Source organism: Echinops telfairi, unplaced genomic scaffold (genome assembly GCF_000313985.2).
Source record: "Echinops telfairi isolate 266 unplaced genomic scaffold, ASM31398v2 ScPeMD7_1;HRSCAF=3_0, whole genome shotgun sequence".
Taxonomy (NCBI): domain Eukaryota; kingdom Metazoa; phylum Chordata; class Mammalia; order Afrosoricida; family Tenrecidae; genus Echinops; species Echinops telfairi.
Window position 1 is genome coordinate 33,078,554 of NW_022103896.1, and position 18,315 is coordinate 33,096,868.

At 38.9% G+C, this 18,315-nt stretch overlaps 1 protein-coding gene across 1 annotated transcript in view; it reads right to left on the bottom strand.

Annotated features, from left to right (window-relative positions):
• The window catches only part of OXR1 (oxidation resistance 1), a 620,623-nt gene extending 603,939 nt beyond the window's left edge, over window positions 1–16,684 (bottom strand). Inside the window, exon 1 of the mRNA XM_045287193.1 lies at window positions 16,668–16,684. Coding sequence (XP_045143128.1) covers window positions 16,668–16,669 — 2 coding nt within the window. The 5' untranslated portion in view covers window positions 16,670–16,684. The remainder of the gene's footprint in view (window positions 1–16,667) is intronic.
• Between the last annotated feature and the right edge of the window lie 1,631 nt (window positions 16,685–18,315).

Below are 18,315 nucleotides of genomic sequence, written 5' to 3' on the forward strand. Positions count from 1 at the left end.
ATGCAATTGAGTACTGGGGTTCAACTGTGTAACAATTAAGACAGAATATTCAAGTACCAGAAAGGGTCACTTCCAGTGAATTGGCTTTACTACAATTTAGACTTGGCTGTTTGCTGACTGCCTTTGTAGACCCACCAATGAAAAGCCTGGAAGTGTATCATTTCATATGTGAAATTAAAGGCACTTTGATATATGCTAACCAAACTCCAACTCATTGCCATCAAATTGATTCCAACACATAAGGACCCAACAGGACGGGGTAGAACTGCCTCTTGTGGGTCCTCTTTACAGGAGCAGAAAGCCTCATCTTGCTGTCAAGGAGAGGCTGGTAGGCATGAACCACTGACTTTGTATGCATTAGTAGTCCAATGCATAACCCACGATCCCATGAGGACTCACTCGGTATATGTTGAATATATATTTAAAATGAATATATATATATATATATATATATATATACTTATTAAAGTATTACATCTATTTTAAGACTCATAAAACCCTTTGTCTTTTATAATTTTTAAGAAACTTCCTATTAAAATATACAAGAACCTCTAAAATAAACTTGTCAATCTGTTGATGCCAACTCTTATGATCCCATAGGACAAAGAACTGCCCCATAGTGTCTCAGGGCTTTAGTATTGACAGAGAAGTACCCAGGTTAAGCATTGCCAGGTAACAAAAAGGTCTGTGCTTCTAGATAGGTCGTTCAGGTCTGCTCAACCTGTGAAGCTCAGGTTAGCAGCAAAGCATTTAACCCCTGCAGCCCAGGCTCAAAGACATGGAGAACTGCTGCCCTTGGCTAGATTCCAACTCAGTGATCTTATACAGAATTTTAGAGGCTATGAGTATTTATAAGAGTATGTAGCTCCATCTTTCTTCTCAGGAATACCTGGTGGGTTTGGACTGCCCCTCTTTCAGTTAGCTGTCCAACACTTACTGGACAGTATCGCCAGGGCGCCTTCAAACATATGGGGATATATCCATGAAAGCTGAGAATCTGAAGAGCATCTCCTTGCTTTAAACCAAGCCAAACCCACTGCCATTGAGTGGATCCAGATCCATAGCAACCCTACAGGACAGAGTAGAACTGCCCCTATGTGTTTTCAAGACTAGCTTTTTATGGGAGTAGAGAGCCTTGTCTTTTTTCTACCAAGTCTCATAAGTTATATTTTGATGTATGTGTATAATGCAGCACACATAAAATATGTGTGTATGCATAATTAGGATAAAATTGTTTAAGCCAAATTTAAGTATCTTAAATTTTAGTTCTAAGAATTTAATTTATATAGACCTAGGTATAAAACTGAAAAATAAATAGTAATTGGGCTAATACACTGAGGTAAATTTTTAGTGATTAATTAGTTCCATGTTTCTATTCAAATGTTTCCTTTAAAATAGTGGATTTTTTGTTGCTTGGAAAATTTCCTACACAGTTGACTAAACTTAAAGTAGATTAAATCTTGGTTAGGAGACTGAAGCTTTGCAATTTTTAAAACATTCTCTACAACAGTAAATTGAAGCTCAATTTATTTGAACTATCCCTTATAGCAAAATAACACAGACAGAAAATAATGAAATTTTGATGCATTATGTATTGGTTAGTTACACTACAGTAGTTTGGTAAAGGGATATTTGGCTCAATTAACTAATCTTGTAGATATTCAGTAAACACTAGTGGAATAAATTTAGAATAAAAGGAGAAATTGTGAAATGAAAACATTTCATTTTAAATTTCAATTGTTATATCTAAAATGATGATTAAACTATATGATATAAAATTGAGAAAATGGTGACTTGATGGAATATTTTGAGATATATTAACTTATTCAGGTTTTAAGTAAAGTGGACGATGTCTTAAAGCTGCTCCTGTTGTTCATACACTAATAGAACAGTGAAACGAAACAAAGCAACAAAAATCTTGGAATCTTGTCTGGAAAATATAATCCAAAAGACAGTGGAGACTTAGATTTTGTCTAGAAAAATAAAGGGTGTGTGATCCAAGGATTATAAATAATATAATCCAAATCTAAAAGAGGGAATAGTATCAGAGTTTACATTGTGAACACCTGATTTGCAGAAGGCTGTGGATGCCAGTGGAAGCCCCAAATACACTGTATGGTCCACACATGAAGTCATCCTCCAGGGAATTCCCTCTGCTCATAGTTGAGTGATGTGAAAAGTCTTGTTATCAGAAAAGATAGCATTGTCAAGTCGACTATGGAAGACACAGTTAGGTCAAATGTCATATCTTGTTATTTTATCTCCCTTTTGACTCATTTTATAGCTGTTTCAGTTTTTGGAAACAAGCGAAGAGGAAATACACACGCATTAAGCTCCTGGTGAGTCCCCTCTGACCATGGACCAGAGATGTGAAAAGCCTTGCTATCATGCAGAATGCAGGAAAGTGGATGGCTGTAGATGCATTTTAGTTAAAATTTAATATCCTATCATTTGAGCTCCCTTATAATACATCTAAAATTTTTCTACTGTTTAATATTATTGCTTTCTTTTCTATTGAGGTTTTACTTTGTTATCATTATTGGGTTTGGTTTTTAAATGCTTTTCGGCATATGAAATCCAGGATAAGAATCTATAGAGGCAGGAACTGGATTAATGATTCCATGGGAGCATGACAGAGGAAATTGGAGGGAACTAGGGAACTAATAACAATGATACTAGAATAAAGAAAAAGGTCTAAAGCTAATTATGATGAGAATTGTACAATTTTTCTTGATGTGATTGAACTATTGGATCATATAACATGTCAATTATATGTCAATAGAACTGAAAAACAAAAAATAAAAACAAATAAGGGAAAGGATCCTTTTTGGAACTGGCCGGCAGTCTAATAGCTTTTAGAAAGTTATAAAAATCTGCTTTTCAAATAATTTTTTAGTAATTTTGAGCAAACTTTGGAAACTGATACACTCAAAATATTAGATGTCAAAAAACGACCTTGGCCAATTCTCTCCTTCTTCTTCAAGTCAAGATTACATTTAAACATCAAATCGATGTTGCATGTAAGAGAACCAAAGTTGAAGGTTTTTGTTTGCCTTTTTTCTTTCTTTACTTAATCTTGTTTTCCTACCCTTTTGCAAATCATTTGATCTCATTTCTGGAAAATCATATGCTTACTGCTTAGCCCTTCTCCACGTCACTATTCTCAAAAATGAGGTGGTAAGATAATATCAAATGGTAAATAGCTAACAAGAAGTTTAATAGTCCAGTACTTATTACAAATGTGTAATAAAATAAAATTCACACTTTAATTGTGATGTCGTTGATGCTGTCATGGGTGAGGCTGCCTTTTTAAAAGTGTTGGTTTAATGTTCTTTTAAAGAAACGTATTATACCTATTTTAGGAGGGCCAATGATGTCTACACAAAACATGCTGACTTTGGTGTCTGCGTGATTCAAAAGTATAAAAATCACTGAGGGTACAAACATCAACCACCCTGGGCCACGAACCCACATGCTGAGACTGAGTTGGTGCTGAGGCTCCTTCTAAAAGAGCAGCCACTGGACCTGATAGAGCGCCCTCTGCCGCCCGCGGGGTCACCTTTACTGATGGACGCAGGCCGAATGGTTAGCTACAGTTTATGCAAAATTTCAAGCTTAAACATTTCCGGGTAACTCTGGAAAACACCAGCTCAGTGCCATGGAGCTAATGCTGCCGCAGCGTGACTCCCCCTGGGTTTCTGAGACTGTGCTCTTGATGGGAGTAGAAACCCAGTCTTTTTCGGGGCTGCTAGTGGCTTCCAACTGCTGGCCCTGTATCACAGCCACCAGGGCTCTGGTGGCCCTGAAGATCTCTGGGAGTGAACATCATTGTGCAAAGCGGACGACGGGGACAACTGTTTAGGTGCATGTTGCTTACATCAATTAACATGTTCCCTTTATTCTTCCCAATCACTCAGTGATTCTGAGGCCTACAGAACGGCTCCCGTGGGTTTCTGAGAAGACCCTCCCCGGAGCAGACACCTCATCTCTCTCTAGAGAAACAGCTGCAGTTTGAACCACAGCCCTGGAGGGTGGGGCTGACAGCCCAAGTTGTCCCTGACCACACTACCAGGGCTCCATTCTGCCAATAGCAATTGTGGGGTTTTGTTGTTGCTTAAGGGTTTGTTTTTTAAAAGAAAATCTTCTGTTTGACCCCTATCTCACGTAAAGGGTCACAATCAAGCTCTCACAGGGATTTGTTCTTTCCAGAGGCGCTAGGAGAGCGCTGTATTCCCTTGTCTAGCTGCGAGAGGCTGCCCTCTTTGACTTGGGGCCTTCTCTCTCTTCAGTGCGAGCGATCCAACTTCTCTGTCTACCTTCAAATCTCCTTCTCTCTCTTTTCTTTATAACTAACCCCATCAATGTTGGGAGACCACTAGATAACTTAGGAGAATCTCCCCATCTCAAAATCCTGAGCTTCGTCCCATTTGTCCCATTTGCCATGTAAGGTAACGTATTCCCAAATTCTGGAGAAGAAGCATTTTGGGCAGATAAATACCTGCCCACCACAATGTCCAACCACACATCACTGACTCAACTCCCTCTTCTTGTCTCTCCTGCATCAGCAGCCCGGTCCCCTGTGTCTCAAGTCACACCATAGCACTGCGCCACACAGTGGTAATCTTTATACTCACCAGCCTCCTGCAACTCAGATTTTGGAGGACTGGGGCATACTTGAAAATTTTTCAGATTCTTAAGATGTGAAGCAGTGTCTGGCCCCTGGGAAGACCTTTCATAATTATTGCTTTAAAAAATTATCTATCTATAATGTCACAACTCAGTTGCTGTTAAAAATATTAATAGTAACCCATAGAAGGGTCACAAGGAAGAGATGAGTCAACCAGGACGCAGTATAGCACCGATGAAACACACAATATTCCTCTAGTTCTTTAAGGCTTCCTCACCCCACCCCCACCCCGCACCCCCACTATCATGACCCCAGTCGTGCCCTTCAGTTCTGGCTAGACTAGAGCATGTACACCGGTACAGATAAAAGCTCATGACACATGGAATCCAGGTCAGATAAACCCCTCAGGAACATAAATGGGAGTAGCAATACCAGGAGGGGAGGGGGAAGGTGGGGGGGAAGAGGGGAGGAAAGAAGTGGGAACCAATTGCAATGATCAATACAACCCCCACCCCCTCCTCCCGCCCTCAACCAAGGACAAACAACAGAAATGTGGGTGAAGGGAGACAGCGGTTGGTGTGAGATATGAAAATAATAATAGTTTATAATTTATCAAGGGGCTACAAGGTGGGAGGGGGGAAGAGGAGCTGATACCAAGGGCTCAAATACAAAGTAAATGTTTAGGGAAAAAATGACAGCAACATATGTACCTACAATTGATGCATGGAATGTTATAAGAGCTGCAAGAGCCACCAATAAAAATGATTTTTAAAAACTATATTAATGGTAAAATTTAACTAAAAAGTTCCACTGCATGGGGTATTTGAATAAATATTGTTTTTCTTAAAATTGTATTAGAACTGTTTCAATCGGTTTGACATAGTGGTGACGTATGCTGCTACAGACAGCAGACCGCCATGGTGTGAATTGCACTTTTCATACTCACTAGCTATGGTCCAAGCCAGAGCTCTCCTTAAAAGTGAGGATGGCAAGACTTCATGTCGCATACTTGGGGCATGTTACCAGGACAGGCCCATCCCTGGAAAAGTTACCATGTTCCATAAAATAGAGGATCAGCTAACAAGAGAACAACCCTCGGGGTGGATTTTACATAGTAGATGCAATACTGATGTATCGTCATCATTGTGGGGATGGCATGGGGCCAGGAAGAGTTGGGTTCTGTAGTTCCTAGGGTCGCTGTGAGTGCAGCCCTGAAGAACCACGGTCATTACATATATGGAGCCTGGTGGTGTTGGCAGGTAAGTTTTGGACTGCTAACCCATCCTCAGGAGAGTTTTGAGGCTGTCTGCTCCCTTACAGATATACGGCCTTGGAAACCCTCTCTAGGGACTCCAGGAATTGGAACCTACTACAGCAATGGGCAGGGCTGGGGGTGGTACGGTGTGAGAGCGAATTCTGAAAGGTCAGCAATTCAAACCAATCAACCAGTCTGTAGAGCAAGATGTAACAGTCTGCTCATGTCTCCCATGAAGACTATCGGCTTGGAAACCCTGCGTGGCAGTTCTGTCTGTCTGATAAGGTTGCTATGGATAAGCTACGATGGGGATCACCTTAGAACACAGCAATAGATAACTGTTGATGCTTTCATTTCTTCACATGTGAAATGAAGCTGATTATAGTACTGACCTCACAGGAATGTTATGAAGATTACAGGTACTAACATTAACTGTCTTTTAGATTGAACAAGGAATATTAGATTCTGTTATTACCATTAACAAGTATTTACTCAATGAAAATTGTGGCTATAAAAGAATTCAACTAACATTTCACGAATCCTAAGGGGATATGTATTGTACCAGGGGGCTTCCAGAGGTTTATGGGGAAAATGATTATCTTTTAACTTCATTTTCAAAAAACAATCATTTTATTGGGGGCTCATCTTTTAACTTCATTTTTCCAGAATTTTTGCAGGGCCCCCATATGTATGATTTCATGGAACATAAATAAGATTGAGGTACACTCAATACATAAATCTCTATTTTACTAGTAGACTGTAAACACTTTGACAACTATGTCATGAACCTAGAAGTACCCGGGACAGAAATTCATCTTTAGCATTGACAATTTTTACTGGGAAAATGAGATTCTAAAAATATATATTAAATTAACAATTGATCTATGGCAAAACTTTTGACATTTCCAGAGATGAAATGCATGGCTCTATGAAAATGGCCAAATGTCATGTACACTTAGCTAATTTGATCACAACTCATTTCAGTTATAAAACGACCTGTTTTTCAGTGAATGCATTGCTGGTTTTCTTTGAGAGGAGGACATTTCTTGGCCTTAGATAACCAGGCTTTCCTTGTGAGAAAGGACACACTCTTTGGAGAATTAAAACACCATTTCATTGAACATTCTAGTCCCATAGGAAAGCTCCTTGACACTCTATTTTAATTGGTGGTGTTCTTTTATTTTATTTTTTCTTATTTGTAGATACATTCCCTTTTACTGTGGAAAATTTACAAGATTTATATCTATGCATTACAATATTTTATATGCTTTTCATTTTCTCTCAGGTTTTATATCTTTTAATCTTCATATTTTCAACAGATGGTGACTCTTTCTGGGGGGGTTAGCTGAGCAATTAAAATGCAGTCTATGGCTTTGTGTCACTGCATATGCTGTTCATGTGTCATGCTAAATGTGAACAAACCACACACTTCTCTTTTGCCTTACTTTCCTCTGGGAATTTAGAACTAGAAATATTCATTCTTCCTGACTGTGGTGAGGAATGAGTCATTGGGAAGATGTGACAGCTAGCTCAAAAAGCTAGGCGAACCCATAGGCTCTCAACCCCACTGCAGAACAGAACATGTCTCGCATGTATGCAAGTTCAAGTGGAAGCCAAAGAACACTACAACAAGTCCATGAGAACCAAAGTACAACCTTGTGTATTTCCCACCTGAATTTAGAGCCCAAAGCAAGAACATACGCTTAATGACTCAAGACCATATGAGTTCTGAGGTGACATGAAGGGCATCATACGTGAAGAAAGCAAAAGGTTTTTTAAAGGACAAGAAATAAATAAGACATGAAAATTCTATCAGAAGAGCCTCAAACTTGCTCTTGGTCTTAGAGAGCAAAAGCAAACGGGAGACTCGGTGAGACATAAGAAAAGACCATATGAGTTCTGAGGTGACATGAAGGGCATCATACGTGAAGAAAGCAAAAGGTTTTTTAAAGGACAAGAAATAAATAAGACATGAAAATTCTATCAGAAGAGCCTCAAACTTGCTCTTGGTCTTAGAGAGCAAAAGCAAACGGGAGACTCGGTGAGACATAAGAACTAAACAGAAGATTTCAAAGGACAGCTCAAGAAGAGAAGGTAAAACTAATGTAACAAAATGTGCAAAGGAGTTCGGAAACGAAAGGGAAGGACGCGCCTGACATTTCTCAAGTTAAAAAACCTAAAGAAAATATTCAAGCTTTGAGAAGCACTATGAAAGGGTTATATTGGCAGACTCTTGACCTCTGCAGGAACCAGGACATGCAGGGGGGCTAGGTCTGACCTCCTCTGGGTTCCCCATTGCCAAGAGGCAGGGGTCAGACGTGTCTTCACCCTCCATCCTTATTTACCCTGTCCTGACCCCCATCATTCCTCCCACAGCACTCTGCTTCTCGCCGGGTTAGACGATGCATCATAATGGCCACCCAACTCACAGTTAACAGTGGTGGTGGTGATGGTGATTATTAGAGGAGTTAACAGGACAGGGTCAGTAAACAGGATCTAGCCCTTGGTCAACAGAAACACTTCTCAACCAGCAGCCAAGACTCTGGTTCTCAGCCTCTCAGCCACGTGGTCCTTTGGCTTCTGCCTCTGTGGGCCAGAAAGCTTGCCGATTGCTCTGTCTCACAGGTCCTGTGTCTCAGTTTCTCTGCCTCAGCCTCTGGTCTCAGCCACGCTCCTTTGCGCTCCTATAGACGGTGACAGCATCTCTGGTGTTTCTGGTCTCGTCCTCCGCTACATCATCAGAAAGACGTCTCAAAAGTGCCTTTATCCTACTGGCCCTGGGGTTTCTTTCAGTATCTGAGATGGCTCATATGCGCAGAGAAATGGCTTTGACCCAGGTGTGGGTTTGTCTTAGCAGAGCATCCTCCCAAGGAAATAAAAGGTGGGACTCGGTTCATGTCTGCTCACCATACGTATTCAATCTGTATGTGAAGCAAACAATCAAAGAAGCTGGATGACATGGAAAAGAACATGCATCTGGATTGGAGGAAAGCTAATTAACAACTTGTGATACGCAGATGACACAATCTTGCTTGCTGCAAGGGAGGGTGGGGGGCGGGGGACCCTTACCAATGAAGATCAAGGATTGCAGCCTTCAGTGTGGATGTCAACTCAATGCAAATACCAAAATCCTCACACTGGACTAATGGGTAACATCATGAAAAGTAAAGGAAAAAGTGATGTATTTAAGGGTTTTGTCTAGCTTGGATCCACAATCAATGCTCGTGGAAGCAGCAGCCAAGCGATCAAATGACACACTGAATTTGGTGAATCTGCTGCACAGACATCTTTAAAGTGTTGAAAAACAAAGAGGTTTCTTTGAGGACTGAGGTGCGCCTTAGCCATGGTATTTTCGATTGCCTTACATGCATGTTAGCGTTGGACATTGACTAAGACAGACGAGGAATTGATGCATTTGAATTCTGGTATTGGCTAAGAATATTGAGAATAACATGGACTGCTAAAAGAACACACAAATCTGTCTTGGAAGATTCACAGCCAGAATGCTCCTTAGATGCAAAGGTGGCAAGACTTCATCTCATCCACTTTGGACGTGTTGTCCAGAGACGCCAGTCCCTTGAGAAGGGCTTCATGCTTGGTAAAGTAGAGGGGGAGCAAAAGAGGAATGCCCTCCAGGAGCTGGCTGGACACAGTGGTTGCCACAATAGGCTCCAACGGAAGAGCAAGTGTGATAAAGGCACAGTAGAGGGCAGGGGTGGCTCTGTTGTTCATGGGGTCGCTGGGAGTCAGAGCCAAGTGAATGACACCTAACAACACTTATTAGTAGTGAAATAAGATAATTTTTGGCATGTTTACAGCGGAATGTGATTCACAAAATTACATATATCTGCTTTCAACTTCATAAATGAATAAAAATTAGAGGCTAAATAAAATTGTATCTCACGAGGATTTGATGTATTGTTTTAAAAGAGCATCATCTTAGCTTATGGATAATAATGAAGAAATGTAAACCTAACAATGACTAATATTAGTGGAATTCTAAGTGTCTGCTCGTCTATTGATGGGTTTAATTGATATCTGCTTTCGCTGCTTGACAATCAATGTGCAGTAGAGCAGGGTTGAGATTCTGAGTCTTATCAGTTTTAATATTTCCTATGGCCTTACTTTGTCTTGCTGAAAAATGATGATTTAATGGAAATCTTTGTGTACTGAAGCAGGATTTTAATGTTTGCCCTAAAAATAAAATATGACTAAGACTCAAAAGTTTCTCTGGACATATTAGGAAAAAAAGGTTAGATTTAAGATAGAAAGTGTTTGCATTAAATTTCTAGTGCTGCTGTAACATGATCACAAACCTGAAGGCTGAAAGCAGTTCTGAAACACAAACATTCTCAATAAAAGTAATCTAAGAGTCAAGAAGCACTAGGGGAGAATCCATTTCTTGTCTTGTCCAACTTCAAAGTGGCTGCAAGACTTTTTTAACGTCCTGTGACTTACAGCCCCATCACTCTCTGTCTTTCTGTTGACCTTAATTGACTTCATCTCCTCTGGATGTGTTGATGTGAGTAATTTCCGCTGCCTTTATCTCCTCGGGATGCTTGTTAACACACTCGGGGAAATCTGGATAATCCAGGATGGTCTCCTCCCATTTCAAGAACTTAATCACCTTTAACTTAATCACATTTACAAAGACTCTTTTTAACCCACCCCCAAATAATATGATATTCACTCTTTTGCCATGGAAGACGATAGTCATTGTTTCTAAGAACTAAGAATTGACTCAATCTCTGTGCAGTATTTTTTCAATCTACTTCTATAGTTGTTATAACTTTAATGTAAACAGAATTGTTGTATAGAAAAAAAGTCTTAAACAAATAATGCTGAGCTTACAAAAGAAAGCAGAACGTTTTGTAAAGACAAGAGACACAATTTTCCTCAATTTCAACTTCTGTTGTGTAAGAGAATCAAGGTGTACCCTGGGAAACTACAAAATGGTACCAGAAACTCACACCACCTGCTTGCAGAACAGAGCTGAAACATACAAACACAATTGTTGTTCCGTGCCATCAAGTCCGGTCAACACATAGGGACTCTATATGACAAAATGCAACATGAACACGTGTTCCTATACTTGGGTCAATTGGTGCAGCCGCTCTGTCCGTCCATCTCTGAGGGCCTTCCTCTTTTCCCCTGCCCCTGTATTACTGAGCATGAAGTCCCCCAGGTATTGTCTCTCCTGACAACATGTCCAAAGTGTATAAGGCGAAGTCTCTCCATCCTTGAGTCTAAGGAGCACTCTGGTCATCATCATTTACTGATTAATTTTATTAATGTGTCATCTGTGTTGGCCTACTTTTGCCCTTTCACTTATTTACTTTCCAATTTGGGGATATTTCAACTTTCTAAGAAAGAAGACTAAGGAATATTTAGCATTGCTATGCTCCATGTACACAGAAGATCTTTAACAAACAGTTAATTCTTCTGTGAGAGTTAAGCCTTTTCTTTTATAATGACACATCAACATTTTAGGCCTAGAAGCTAGTTTTTGATTTGAAGCCCTGTTATCAACTGACAGGTAATTGTTACAGACTTAAATTCCAAATAAGCAAGAAGTCGTGATAAGATAAATAAAACCAAAAGCTAGTACTTTGAAGTCAAAATAAAATTCATATAATCATGGCCACCCATGTTAAGGAGTGTAAAGAAACAGAGACAGAAACAGAAAGCAAAATAATTCACTAGTAGGTTTGGGAATGCATAACCATAGTCTTCGAAGCATCTTTCAAGTTTAAATGGGATCATTTTGTGCAACTTTGTGTGTCTTTAAAATACTAAAAGACAAATAATTTGAAGATTTAGAGAAAATGGATGGGCATTCTAGTAAAATAAATATATACACACACATATTCATGCATACTGAAACTGACCCAAAGAGATTGGTGATCAAGAAAGAGTTTTAAAAGGTTAATTCAAGACTCTTCCATTTTCTGAGGCTGGTAATGCTAGTTTTGTTGTTGAGTTACACCTAACTTGGAAAGACAATATCCCTCATAGCATTTAAACTATTTCAGACAAGCAAGTCAAATTGTTATATATCATAGTAATGTAAACTAAATTAAAACTAGTATAAAATCGATAAAATATAACATCCATGCCATTCCTGTCTCTTCAGTTTCAATTCCTATTGCCCCTAAAGGAACAAGCAGAATTTGCCCCATAGAATTTCCAAAGCGGTAATCTTAGTGGAAGCCAACGGCCGTATTGTTCTCCCCCAGAGCCTGAGACAAGGGCCTTTGTTAGTTGCCCAACGTTTTAACCAAGTCAGACACTACTAAATTAGATCCACCAGTAAACTAAGATGAATTCACCAGGACCAAATAGGTTTATCTCAAGGATATAAAATTAAGTCAACATCAAAACATGTATCATTATTATGTTCACATAATATGTTCACAAATTAAAGGAGGAAAATGCTTAATTAGATAAATCAATGATTACAAAGACTGATAAAATTCAGTAGATATTCTAAATGAAAAATCTGATAAAAATAAGAACATAATGTCAAATATCTGCCATTAATTTTAGGGGGTAAGTATATTTAAAGTAGTTATGTTTTTCTCAGTGTCTTTTAGTGAATTCAATTTTTTAATTAAAAAAAAACAAAAGGAAAGTATTAAATTGTAATAAAGACGATTTTCCAAAACCAAAAGTAAATATTACACTAAGTAGTAAAGGATAAAGCCATTTCCATTCAGCGCAGGAATAAAATAGTAATATCTCCCAATAAAGTCTATATGTTAACAGTAAAGATCATTTCAGGAAATGCAATAAGATCATAAGGAAAAAGTAATATATATGGGAAAAGAAGGAAAACATGTTTGCTGATGATATTCTACCCCCAGAAAATATAAAATAAGCAATAAAATGTATTAAAAATCATGAGGGAATGTCTTAACACTTAGTGAAAATTAATGGTAAACTTAACAGGATGGTTTTGGTTCTGGAATAAACATAGTTTTTGTTTGAAGGAAAAATAAAAAAATGTATTTTACATTTTGTACGGAAAGACAGTCTTTAACAAGTGAGTGCTTCAAGTCTGCAGGAGCAAGTTTATGGAACAAAGAAGTAGTGTAAGCAGCATTTATTTAGGAAGAAAACAAAGATCTTGTGTCACCCCACACAGAAATCAATTGCTGTTGATGAGGAATTTAAGTCTATTGCACAAGTTAATAAAATGTGAGATTTAGCCAATTTTGTATATCCTATTTTGACTAGTTTTGTTGTTGTTGTTTTTGTAAAACAAGACACTTGGAAGCCATAAAGGAAAAAAAAATCAAACACACACATTTGACTACATAAAATGTAAATGAAAATATGTAAGAGTAAAAAACATGGCAAACGGTAGCAAAATATAAAAATAAACTAGGTAAATAAAAGCTAGCTTGGAAAGAGTATTTGTAGAGGGTTTATAAAACTCAAAAGGTTAAAATTCCTGATTATACATTATTAAATGTTTGAAGCAAAACTAATGTAAAAACTAATGTAATGGAAATATACAACTGCAGACCCTCAAAGGGGATCTGCAGATGACTGGTAGATATGAGATGATGATCAGTCTCACTGATGTTTTATGCCATTGAGTCACCTCTCACTCATGCCCACCCCTCATGTGCTACAGTGTGGAACTGCTCCATAGGGTTTGCTTGCTGATGATTTATAGCAAATAAGATTGCCAGGACTTTTCTTCCGTGGCACTTTGGGGGTGAGATTTGAACCACCAGCCAATCTTCTGGTCCCCAGCCAAGCTCAGACAATTTGTGCCACCCAAGAATGCTCAGTCTCACTACCTATCAAGAAAAAAGCGATTAAAAATCGTTGGCAAAACAGAGATCCAGCTGCTACTTTCTGTTATTTGCTTACAGAGGGTTGACCAGTGTGTGCCCTCAGGGAAATACCGAGGGAGGGAATTAGTGTTCACTCTGACTTCATTCTGTGCTTCCCTTCATTCAGTGTATACTACTATACATTTTTAAGTATTTGTTCAGCACCTGTACAGAGAAAATATTTGTCTTGGGGAGCAGTCACGCTTCTGGAAATAATTAGAATACAGTGAAGTAGAAAACTACTCTGGAAAAAAAACAAAAAGAGAGCCTTGAGCCCTGTCTACAGAATGTAAAAAATCAGTCATCAGCAAAATAATCCATCTCTAAATACACAAGTTAGGAAAGCCAGACTACTAACTTAGGAGCAGTGCTGTCAAATCTGTACAAATGTCATTGCTCTTGTGTTCGCTGGGTTGTCTATAAGAAAGAGCTTTATATACAATAGCAATTGAATATTGAGAAAACATGCCAGCCCAGTTCAGATCAAGTCCATAAATCTAATATAGCCTCTATGTCCGATACCAATCTATAAATTCCTCTTCAGACTCATAAAACACACGCAATGACACTGAATGCAGGAAGATCACAGGCCAGTGGGTAGAAGGTGTTGGGGATCCAGGGGCGATGTAAACATGTCAGCACTGGCATGGTTCTCCACGTGGCTCCTCCAGCTCCAGGGCTCTAGTGTAGCTCCATGTGTCTTGTCATCAGGAATACGAAGCAGAGAGTGTGTGGCCCACATACAGGGAGGAAGATAGGAGTTCCCAGAATCCTCAGGAGAAGGCCATACCCACAGAGAGGTCTCATTGGCTATGATCTGATTGACAGACTAGACTCCACCTCTTTGCAAGTTGACAGATTATGTAACTGCCACAGCTCTTATTACCATGCATTTGGCCTTTTCTCTCTGATCTTCTGATCAGTCTACACTAAAAACAAAACTCAACCATAAACAAAAGAACTCACTGATTCATAGCAGTAAAACTACACCCCTAAGTTTCTGAGACTGTAACTCATTACAGTTGTAGAAAACCTTTTTTCTCCTACGGATTAACTGGTGGATTCAGACTACTGACCTTTGAGTTAGCAGTCTAACATGTAAACCACTGTGCCACCAGAGCTTATAAGCAGTCTATAGACATCAATATTATTGATATGGCCCAAGAACCAGCTTTAGATTTAGGATCAATTTTGTATTCCAGTTTAAATTATAAGGACTTGGTTTGCTGACAGTTTATAATGGGAGCCCTAAATCAGTTTTGGGTCTTGATATAAATTCAGCCTCCATTGAGTTCATGCTGACCTTAAACTGACAATGTCAAAAGCCTTGACCTTGGGTGGGTGCATTTGAAATGAGAAGCAGTCATGGGATCCCAGGGCCACATGGTCATAAATCATACCTCCCACTAAATCCTAGAATTAATCCTGTACAATGTTCTAATCTACAATTGGCATAGCCACAGGCCTGTTCCTGCTTCATAATCCTGGTTGCTACAGTGATCGATGGATCTATCACTGAGCCTGATGTTGTGACTCCTCCCTCACTCTCACCTTTTCTAATTAGCCACATGACCATCCGTTCTTTGGACATTCTCTTGGCCTCATGCAGAGGCGAGATGATTTGTCACTGTCTTGTCTTCGTCCTGTTCAAGCCTTAATAAAAGGGTCTCTGGAAAATATATTTGAATTTGGGGTCTTTTCCTCCTAGAACAATCTATTTTCTTTTTCTTGTTGTTAGGTGGAATCTGAGGTCACTGATTTCAGACATTTACACTTTTTTTAATGTAGACATTTAGTTTCATCGTTTCCTCACTGTGTATTGCTGTATTGATATCCTACAAATTCTGACATGGGATATTTTCATTTTCCTTCCATTTAAAATACATTTAAGTGTCCATTTTGAATTCTCCTTTGACCTGTGAATTTTTTCAAGGTTGTTATTTAGTTTCCAAATAGTTAAAGAGTCTTCAGGAATTTTCCGTTATTGATTGAATTTAATTATGATCAAAGCCATATGAAATTTTTTGAGGATTATTTGAGAATTTTTGTAATTTACTTATTTTACATCTTGCTGATTCGTTACTTTTCTGTTTAGCTCTGGTGGCATTCTCAAACAAGCATTGGACTGCCAACTGCAAGGCTGGCAGATAAAACCAACAGCCTCACTGCAGAAGAAAGATGAAGGTATCTTACTCCTAGAAAGATTGTCAGCCTTAGAACGCTATATACGGTCATTATAGTCAAGATCAGCTGAATGGCAGTTGGTTTATCTGGTGGCCATGGTTTATCTTGGTAAATGTTCTATGTGCACCTGTAAAGAATGTGCATTTCACTGTTGTTGGGTGGAACGGTTTATAAATGTCAGCTGGGTAAATTAAAAAAAAAAAAAAGGGTTACTCTTACTGCAACTCTTCCTGATTTTCTCACTTAATAAACTTAGGTTCTATGGATGTTTATATTTTCTACAATGTTGACATCAGCTCATTAAATTACTATGTCCAATGACATATAGCTCCCTCTAGTGGTACATTCAAAGTTGTGTATTTTAAAGATCACTGATTTCTGAAAATTTAGACGAAGGGGTTCAGTAAAAAATAAATACCTCACAGGTTGCAAGATTATTTTTATAAAGTCTCTTGGCACAGTTAACTTAAGTTCTTAAAGTGTTAGGACAATACAACTTTTTGTAACATGGATCAAGAAGGTTTAAATTGAGTTTTATAATTATAGGAGTCTAATCACCTATATTAAAAAGCAATCCAGACCCTATGAGGAAATGGGGCGATTGGATCTTTGAGGAGGGGACAGTTGAGCTAATTTTGAAGACAGAATGTGATTAAGAAAACTAAAAGACAGAGTTGGTGTTGGGAAGGAAAATGAATGACAACTGCATAGACACTAGGATTGATAACTCAATGTGTTTGAACTGCGGGGAACTTACATGGTTGAGGGTACCGATGAGAGAGGATGGTGAAGACACAGTGGGAGAAATAGTGTGAAGACCTTGCGTAAGAGGTAAGGGTCTTGCCATCTGGTTTCAGAGAGAAAATTTTAATAATCTGAAGAGCATCTAAAAGAATAAACCCATAAGAATAGATTAATCTCAACTCTCAAAATAATCACCTATAATAACTTGTGGGATTTAAAAGAAATGTATAATTAAGATATGTAACAATGACATCACCAAATGGTGGGAGGAATAAAGATACTCTAAGGTCCTTGCTGGTGTCCAGTACTCTATTATGAGTGAAACAAAGGACTTTACTGAGGAATGGGTACTGCTCAAATTGGGGAAACAGAGTCCATAAAGTGAAAGTAAGTGCTCCAGCATTCTGGGGACAAGTTGAGAAGGGAATGGAACACATGACCACAAACCTGGGGTAAGAAATAAGGTACAGTCACAAGAGAATAGCAAGTTAAAATGTTTCAGGGTTCATTAATCTACCCTCAACAGATTTCTTGTAACCAACCCAGGAAATGATCCTCTGAAATATCTACATACCCTTCGGCCAAGTCATGCTAATCAAGTACTCTTGGTGACTATTTCTATACAAACCACATATTGCCTCCATTATTGTTTACTGAGGGTAAAGTTCTATGAGAAGTCTGTCCATCTCCTAATCACAGATGCCATTCTTAAGAAGGCAGACAAGAGAACAAATGAAAGTTTAGCCCAAAGAAGACAAACAAAACAGTGGATCTTTGATTCAGACCCAAATTAGTCAAGTTCAGTCAGGCCAAGCATATTAGGGTAAAATGATTCCCACACTGGGAAGTGATAAAAAGTATTTATGGTCACTTCTAGTAAGTCAAAGAAGCCCTAGTAGTGTAGTGGGTTATGAGTTGGGCTTCTAACCACCTGATCAGCCAGCAGTTTGAACACATCAGCCACTTCCTGGGAGAAAGAGAGGCTCTCTGCTCTTATAACGATTGACAGCCTCAGAAACCCACAGGAGCAACTCTACTCTGTCCTATAGGATCATTACAACTCAGAACTGACTTAATGTCAACAAGTTGGTTTTTCTTTGGTACAATATGTTAAAGATGAATGTAGTACAATGCAATACAATAATGCTTGACAAACAAGCTTATAGAGTGTGCAATAGTTAATATTTTATGTCAACTTGGGTCTCAATAGCTTGACAGTTTGTCTGTGTAGACTAGAGAAACAAATCCATGAACACAAATATGTGTCTGAAAAAGAGATATATACACAAGAGCAATTGAACATTGAGAAAACATCCCAGCCCAGTCCAGATCAAGTCCATAAATCCAATATTAGCCCATATGTCCGATACCAATCTATGCAGTCCTCTTCAGACTCACAAAACACCTGCAATAATGCCGAATGTAGGATGATCACAGGCCAGTGGGTAGAAAGTCTTTGGATCTAGTGGTGTTGCAAGCATCTCAGCACTGGAAGGTGTCTCTACATTGCTTCTCCAGGTTCAGAGGTCTGGCTGCATCAGGGTAAGTCCATGCGGCTTCCCCTCTCAGGACACTAGTGTAGTTCCATGTGTCTTGTCAGCTTCAATGTCTCCCAGGCAGTGGTTGAGAGAGAAAGTGTCTCCCACCTCTATGGAGGAAAA